Genomic DNA, 8,998 nt, shown 5'->3' on the forward strand with positions numbered 1-8,998 from the left:
CTCGGTAAAAATGAGTATTAGGCGATGGTAAATTATAACCCTATCATGATGTGAATGTGTCAAATGTAATTTTGTAAAATGTAGTTTTTGGCGAGAAACTTGAATAACTAGTTGTTTGAAGTAGATGTTTTCACAGCAATATAAAATAGATAATAAAGAGAATTATGACCTGTCTAGAGGTAGCGTTAGGAAGTTAAACTTAAAATATATCAGCTTAAAATATATAATTAAAACTACTAATGCCAAGATCTTTTTAATCAAAGCAAATATTTAAATAAAAATACAGTAATTGAACCTTCTATGTATGAAAATGTCATAAAATCAGAACAAAAATAGAACACGATTTCAAAGTCACATTGGACATAGTGAAATACCAGCACTTAATTAACCAGAAGCAGAGAGCAGACTCAACAGCACTTCCATTTATTTCACTCGTTTCAAACAAACTCGTACAAATCTCAAAACGTCTTTAACATACTGTTTCCAACTTGAAGACCAATAGATTTACAAGGCAAAAGGCAAAATTCAAATAAATAAAAAATACATCGGTTAAATGTTCATTAAGGAGTTGTAAATGATTTACTTCATTCAATAACCACTAAATGGGAACACTGTATAACTAGCCAACAACAAACAAAATGCCATCGTCCCGCCTTGATGATTTTGAACTCTTTATGATGTCATGCGATAACTGGAAGTGAAACAATGTTCAGCGTGTGAGAGGTCAACATCTGCTGTTGTTTAAAGATGAATACAACTTTTTTTAATCCCATACTGTAGGTCAGTTTCTGTTGTGGTCTTCACATTTCTTTCATTTACCTTCTTCTCTTGCAATAGCATCTCTACTTTTCCACACACCTGCTGTACTCACCAGACATTTTGGAAAATATACGCTTAGTCGCTTTCTTGCCAAATGTTAGATGAGAAGATCGATACGATAAGACGTTTTATATCTTGAAGAAATTGTTAAGGATTAAACAAACGATGTGCTAATTAAAGAGCCGGTAGGTGGATTTTGTTAACGGAGCCAGGCTAGTTGTTTTCTCCAGATACCAGTCTTTGTGCTAAGCTAAGTTAGCCAGCTGCTGGTGGTAGTTTCATATTTGAAAGACGGGAGTCGTGTTCTCTTCTCCCACTCCTTGCAAGAAATAAGCATATTTCCCAAAATGTAAAAATTATTCCTGTAAGCAGAATACTACTTCAGCCAATATAGAAGTGGGTAATGGCAGTAATTTGGTTAATCACGGTGAAAATGAGAAATTATGAATTTTACATCGGCTAGAGCAAAGAGCCTGTCTCAATCTCACAAGCGTGCATGCGTTCATAAAATCACTATGGAAATTGTTAATGTGAAAGAAGAGAAGCATCTTTTCTTAACCTCTTGTCCATTCCCACAAGAGTCTGGTTTAAATATTGGTGAATGGCGTTGAGTAACAGAAGTGAGGGTAATACATACCATGGCATCAAAAAAAAAATCAATCGAAAAAAATACCACTCACATGTTCTTAAAAATACCCACAGAACAAGCAAAAAACACTCCTGGAGTTTTTGTTTACACCAACAAGCTGACAGATATTTCTGGAGTGTTTGAGGCAGCCTGCAGGGAGGTGGGCCAGAGACCAGCCGGGGAGGAGCAGGAGAGTCGGGGTCGGGCCGCTCACCTCTTTTTCGGTGCCTGAGCGGTGCGAGGCGGGGTGACGGGGCGTCCTGCATTCACCCCTCCGTACTGGTACTTTGCTTTTTTTTCCGATGGCTTCAGGATCTGACAGAGAGGATGATGGTTGTAAATTACCCTTTAAAACTGCTGTTGAACTGCAATGTTTAGCTTTGAGCAACAATTGGTTTTATATGAGGTTTAATCATTTTTCTATTAATGTTTGAGAATGAGAAATTTGGAAATGGGTTGCACATTTACAAGCTTTTGTACTTGTTTGTATGAGTGTGTAGTGAGGTACTGGTGCTAATGCTAGTTAGCTTTGAGAGTTGGCCATTGCTCTAAATGGGGATGCTACAACGGTCGTAATAAATGCATGAAAAGCACATAAATCAAGATTCATGTTACGCTAAAACAAACAGAGAGTTCTCTACCTGAAAGGAGCACATAAGGGACTCGTCCACGCTCATCATGCCGCCTGCGTTGTCAAACTCCCCGCAGTAGTTGGGGGCAGAGAACAGCGTTACCAGCTGTCGCTTGGCAAAGAACTCATAGCCATCTTCAACAACCTGTAAGGCAGCAGGATTAGAGCTGAAACAATCAGTCAATCAACAGAAGAATATTTATCACTGAAGTAATGATTTAAGCAAATTTGCCAAAAATAGACTGGTTTTAGCATTGCAAATGTGAATTTGTAAGGCTTATGATAGTAAACTGAATATCTTAAGAGTTTTGGACTGTTGGTCATACAAAATAAGCAATAAACAGACGAAGCAGTAAAATAACTAATTTCATGTGAAGAAAGACTCACTGATTTAATGATTTGTACAGTGTGTATTCTATTAATGTTAAACGGAACTGATTATTAACAATATATTTGTTTCTATATTTGCTTGAATGTATTATGACATTTTAAACTGTACAGTCATGTGAATTTGTAAAATAAAGTTGTTCCAATTTATTTGTCTTAATAAAGTAACGTTTAATTCTCCATGGTACTATTTTGATCGTAGTCCTTAAAAGGGACAGTTCCTTTGCACATACCACTCACATTGCAACGATACAAAGCCAGTCGAAAATTGGCAAAGTGTTACCTGATGTGCTCGGCAGATGAGATCCAGGTCGTGACGGTTGAGAAACTTGCTGACCACATCGGCCCCAAAGGTGAAGGAAACTCCCCGATCGTTCTCCCCCCAGCCCTGGACGTCTTTGTCTGGGTCTGACCACAGCAGGTCACACAGCAAGCCTGGTACAAACAGAAACAGTAGAGTCAAGCAATCATTCACTGACATATGACATACTATATTATTACATTTTTATATTATTAAACTATATTAATATTTTGATTATATACTATGCCTTTTTATATGATTTTCTTTTGGTATATTATACTATGAAATTTTTTATGATATACTATAATATGACGTGACCTTTTTTTACGACATAACATACTATGACTTTTTATATTATATTTTTATGGCATACTATAATATAACATTTTTTATGACTTACTTTACTATGACTTTATATGTGACATACTATATTGTTAAAATGTTACATTATTAAACTATTTTTTTTTATGACAATAATGACATTTTTAATGGCATACTAGACTATGACTTTTTATATGATATTTTTGATGGCATACCATAATATGACATTTTATAATACAAACACAACCGACCTGTGTCTGGGACATCAGTGGGTCTCATAATGCGTCGAATTTGTTCCATGGACTGTAGATCAGGTGAGAGCCCTGAGGAGAGAGTGTATTATAAGTGACACACACTACAGAAAACCCTATGTGAATCAGTGAAATGTTCACTTTTATTCATCCTAAATCAAAATGTGTTGACTTACAGCTAATGTACTGATGTGGCAAAAATGTTTTTAAAAAGTACATTCTCAATAGCACCATAATGTAATGCATGATTTCACATCCCAGTTAACACCTATAGTTACTTCACATATAATTAACAAATTATGTAATGTAATAGTAACATAGAAAAATGATAAAAGATTACACTAATGATTCCCTAAAAATACTGTACTATTCAATATTGCTATTACAAAAAATATTATACCTCATTAAATACTGAACGCTGATAAATAATTAATCAAATAATCATCTATTTTAAACCTGTGTACAGGCACACTTTAATTACACAGAGACAATTGTATTATTGTATCAGTGGCTGCTACATAACAGAGATGCTTCACAAACCTCCGTGGCAGCAGAAAATCTTTTCGTCAATGATCGCAGCAATGGGCAGACAATTAAAACAGTCTGTGAAGGTCTTCCAGAGCTTTATGTTGAACCTGCGCTTGCCTGAGGAAAAAAATGAAGAAATGTGGCAGACAAAGAACAAATCAGACAATAAGCTATTGTAAAGGCATTTGACTAAATAATACTGGATTTCTACATTCAGATTTTCTATTTCTTCTGTGTTTTTGCCGTGGACAGTATGCACATGTAGCCAGCGCACAACAAACAGGAATGTTTTCCAACTTACACTCATCATAGAAGCCGTAGATGCGATTGATGGAGGCACACTCGTGGTTCCCCCTGAGCAAGAAGAAGTTTTCTGGATATTTGATCTTGTAGGCGAGCAGCAGGCAGATGGTCTCCAGCGACTGCTTCCCTCTGTCCACATAATCCCCCAGGAACAGATAGTTGGCCTCTGGAGGGAAGCCTCCATACTCGAATAGCCTCAGCAAGTCTGTGTACTGTCCATGGATATCACCTGGAGGGATATGTTAAAGGGGTCCTATTATGCTTCTGTGCTTTTTCCATTTCCTTTAGTGTGTTATATAGTTTATTGTGCAAGTAAAAGGTCTGCAAAGTTACTCTCCCCAACAGAAACACTTCTCCTGAACTGCCTGAAACACCTAGCTTGAAGTCCTGCCTATTCTTCCGTAACATAGTGATGTCACAAAGTAACACATTTGCATAACGGCTAGTTTGGCACACCCTTAAACAAAGCTAGTTAGAGCGTCGTCGCGAAAGCGTAGGGTCCCCCTCAGGTACAAATATTTGGCTCTGTCAGTCACGTTTGTACTGTTAGCACCGTTAGCTGCGACCCACTGGCTCGCCGTTGCCATGTTGAGAGGCATCAGTAATGCTCCCAATTCCACACTTAGCACCTTTAACTATTTGGTGGAAACATTTATTCTAAGCACCTTACAGTACAATGATTGCGTGTGTTTTTTTTACATATCCTGGTGGCCTCACAGGGCTTAAGACACCATGTTCACTTGATAGCTCAAAGTTGCCTCTAGCCATTAACATAATGCGTTTTCTCATCACCTTGCACTGGAATATATATGTAAACAAAAATAAATGGTGCTGTTCTCACCGCAGATTTTGAGTGGAGCCTCCAGTTCTAGCAGGATCGGCTGACTGAGAAAAATCTCTCTGGACTTGATGCAGAGCCCCCGAACCTCAGCCTCCGTCATCTGTACGACCTTCCCTGGACGACATCCTCGCACTGCCAGTCAAAAGTACAAAGACGTCAACAGTCAACATGGGCTGATCCCTTAAACAGGGGGTGAGTAAGTATTAGACATCACACATTAGGACAATTAGGCATTAAATAACCTGACACAGTGATCAGAACTAATATGCATCAAATTCAACAGCTGCATTTTCTTCTTCTTTATATAATTAAAGAGTCTGGGTTATATTTAAAAAATATCAACTGATCATAAATTACCTGCCTGTTTCACATCACTGTTTACAAACATTACTGGTGTTAATAAATGTATTAAAAAACTATCAAAGACTTAGATTTAGCTGTCTGTTTGTCCTTGTATTTAAACACCTACCAATTACTCTGAGAGTGATAGCATGTTTCTATCATGTGTTTTTCTTTCGACAGTGGGGTTAGCTACCCTTTTGTTTACATTTGCATCACAGTGTGCCATTAAAGAAAGCTGACCATTGCATTTGCTTTGCTACTGGCCAGACATGCCATTTACTCCAGTCAACACGGGTTGTTATGAACTGGCAAGTACAGGAATGAACAGCTTGTTGGCTCAGTTGGAAGTGAGTGAGTGAGGGCGGTGTGGTCCAAGCAGGACAAAAAGTATAGAGGGGAGCTTTCTGTATCAAGAATAAACAACATGCTTGTTTAGTAATGTTTTAGCATAGACAATAACTACATAACTACACTAGCAATTAGAGTTGTTCCAATACTGATACCAGTATCGGATATTTGTCCGATACTGCCCAAAATTCAGTATCGGATGCATAAAAAGCATTAAAAATATGTGGTGTTTTCATACATTTTGTTTTGGCTAAATTATTCATTTGCCATAATCAGAATTATGTTATCAGCAAATTCTCCAGTTTATCTTTAATGCAGTCCAAACATGTCATACATCACTTTAAACCCATTCTTCCATTTGGATCAAATAGTTGGAAGTCATTGACAACAAGAAATAGACATGCATGTTTCTTCGTTTTAAAGGCCCCATATTATGCTCATTTTCAGGTTCATACTTGTATTTTGTGTTTCTACTAGAACATGTTTACATGCTGTAATGTTCAAAAAAAACTTTATTTTCCCCATACTGTCTGTCTGAATATGCCTGTATTTACCCTCCGTCTGAAACGCTCCGTTTTAGCGCATTTTGACGGAATTGCAACGGAATTGCAACAGAATTGCGTTGCTAGGCAACAGCTTGGGTCCATGTTTACTTTCGGTCAGCTGATGTTATTCACATACACTGCAACAGGAAATAAACTGGGACACATTTAGAATGTTTACGTTTAAAACCATGTAATGGTCTAAATATTGTATATTTGTGACATCACAAATGGACAGAAATCCTAACAGCTTGTTTCAAACGCACAATTTCTGAATATGGGCTGTGTGTATTTCTCCGTATAGTGAACGTTTTGATAGTTTAACAGTATTTATAAAGCACTTAAACCTGCTTTATAATATAAAAGACATGGAAATCTCACTTTTTACAATATTGGACCTTTAAAGATAAACTGGAGAATATGCTGATACATTATGGCAAATGTATAATTTAGCCAAAAACAAATATATGAGAACACCACATATTTGCAATGCTTTTCATAACAAATCCTAGTTGTACTGCAAATGTATTAAATTAAAATATTTTTATAATATGGGACCTTTAATGCAGTCCAAACATGACATATATCACTTTAACCCATTCTTCCATTTGCATCCAATAGTTGGAAGTCAGTGACAACAACAAATAGACATGCATGTTTCTAAGTTTTAATATGTGTTTTAGGAGTTAAAACTAAAATCGTAGTCTAAGAAATTCTTCATATATGTGTTACTGATTAATGTTAAACAGCTATGTGTGCAGGCTTTAGTGGTTTCCTGCGTAAAGGGGGCGTGTCCCTGGATAGTAGCCCTGTGTAGTGGTAGCCGACTAGCTAGCTAGCTAACTGCCTTAGAGAGAGAATAGTTCATGTTACTTAGCAACGACAGAATTCCACCGTTCCATTTCGCGTTCCATTCCATTCTGATGAACACCACCCTGCGCGAGCTCTGCTACTGGGCTAGTTTAACCAGTTAAAGTTATACTACTAGTTAACATGACGAGCTAACGTTAGCTCTCTTAGCTCTTAGCTGGCTCATTTTACACAACTTCTCCCTTTTTACACACAATACCACGACGTTAACTAACCACCATTAGCGAATAGGTAGCTACAAAGGGACTGTGACATCACAATAAGGTGTAACTTCGTCTACATTACTCCTAAAGCAGAGCGCGTTTTCACGTTAACGTTAGCTAACTGGCTGCTTGTGAACAACACTGATAGCTGAGAAGGCAAGATGCTGAAATGGTTTAACATATCGTGAAGTTACAGGTTATAAAACAGTACAGTCCTTTCTCTCTGTAATGAAACGACAGAGAGAAAGAGGGATTATCAGAATGCTGCGGTACCTTCCAGTAGTCGAGAGATCAGGCTGTCAACGTTCAACTCGCTTTCCGCCATTTTTCTGATGCTCACAGAGCCTGTTGCCAGATCTCGCGAGAGTAACCAGGTCTGTAGAAACAAGCGAGCTTACCTACCACATGAGATCACTTCATATATATGTATGAATTTATTTTGCATCCATTTTTAGCTTGTAACTTTACATTTGTCTTGTCAACTAAAGTTAAATTAGTAGAACATTTTATTTAAAGGTCCCATATTATAAAAAAGTGAGATTTTCATGTTTGTTTTTTTATTATAAAGCTGGCTTAAGTCCTATATAAATACTGTGAAAGTATCAAAACACTCAATCCACAGGGAAATACACACAGCCCCGTATTCAGAAACTCTGCATTTGAAACAAGCTGTCAGGATTTCTGTCCATTTGTGATGTCACGAATATACAATATTTAGACCCTTGACACAATTTTAAATGTAAACATTTTAAATGTGTCCCAGTTTATTCCTGTTTCAGTGTATGTAAATAACATCAGCTGACAGGAAGTACACATGGACCCAAGATTTTGCCTAGCAACACAATTCTGTTGCAATTCCATTGCAATTCTGTCACAATGCGCTTAAACAGAGCTTTTCAGACAGAGGGTAAATACAGGCATATTCAGGCAGACAGTATGAGGAAAATATTTTTTTTTTTTAACATTACAGCATGTAAACATGTTCTAGTAGAAACACAAAATACAAGTACGAACCTGAATCCCAAAGACCGTGATGCTCTCCAGCATGTGGATGTCCGACCTGGTGATATCTATTTAATCACATAGTAGTGTTTTTAAGCCCAACCATATCGTTTTTTTCATTGATGCCAGAACCTAATTTGATACTGAGGTGTCTGCTGTTAGATGCAGCATATTTATATAGATGGTTTGTATTAGGAGAGTATATTGGAATGTTAGTTGTTGTTTGGGCCTTCCTGATTTAGAGCTGGGTCAGAGTTGAAAAGACATCTGGTCAAGGTAAACATATACCTAATGCTAAGTCAGCAGGGTCCTGGGAGTCATGGGTCAGAGGTGAAGAGACATATGGTGGCTTCGTAAAAGAGGTGTTTCTTTGTCCCTCTCCTAAAACTATATGTGGAAACTAAGTGTTTGAACAAGCTCGGTATTTAAGGAGCTGTCTGTACACGTTCGAGAGAGTTCTCTCATTATTCGGCTGGAGGCTCTCCAAGTAACGTGTTACTTGTTTACGATACTGAACTTATTGTAATAAATTTGTTATACAACTAAGACAGTGTCGGCGGAGTTTCTCTTCAAACATCTTCAACTGCATCACCACAGAAGATACATCAATACCAAGGGGCGTGACAAAGCGCCAGTATACAGTATGTGATGAGTTGGAATGAGGATGTGTTGGGGCTTGTG

General features: G+C 37.5%; 1 protein-coding gene across 1 annotated transcript; it reads right to left on the minus strand.

Moving 5' to 3' along the window:
* Nucleotides 1-407: 407 nt before the first annotated feature.
* Nucleotides 408-7,720, minus strand: LOC141756683 (serine/threonine-protein phosphatase PP1-beta catalytic subunit-like). Its single transcript, XM_074616630.1, has 8 exons — nucleotides 7,589-7,720; nucleotides 5,011-5,142; nucleotides 4,168-4,398; nucleotides 3,879-3,983; nucleotides 3,339-3,410; nucleotides 2,749-2,900; nucleotides 2,089-2,223; nucleotides 408-1,762 (listed from the first exon to the last, which is right to left on the minus strand). Exons 1-8 carry the CDS (start codon nucleotides 7,638-7,640, stop codon nucleotides 1,658-1,660), a joined length of 984 nt encoding a protein of 327 aa, XP_074472731.1. The 5' UTR covers nucleotides 7,641-7,720; the 3' UTR covers nucleotides 408-1,657.
* Nucleotides 7,721-8,998: the final 1,278 nt, after the last annotated feature.

This window comes from Sebastes fasciatus, chromosome 18, assembly GCF_043250625.1.
Source record: "Sebastes fasciatus isolate fSebFas1 chromosome 18, fSebFas1.pri, whole genome shotgun sequence".
NCBI lineage: Eukaryota > Metazoa > Chordata > Actinopteri > Perciformes > Sebastidae > Sebastes > Sebastes fasciatus.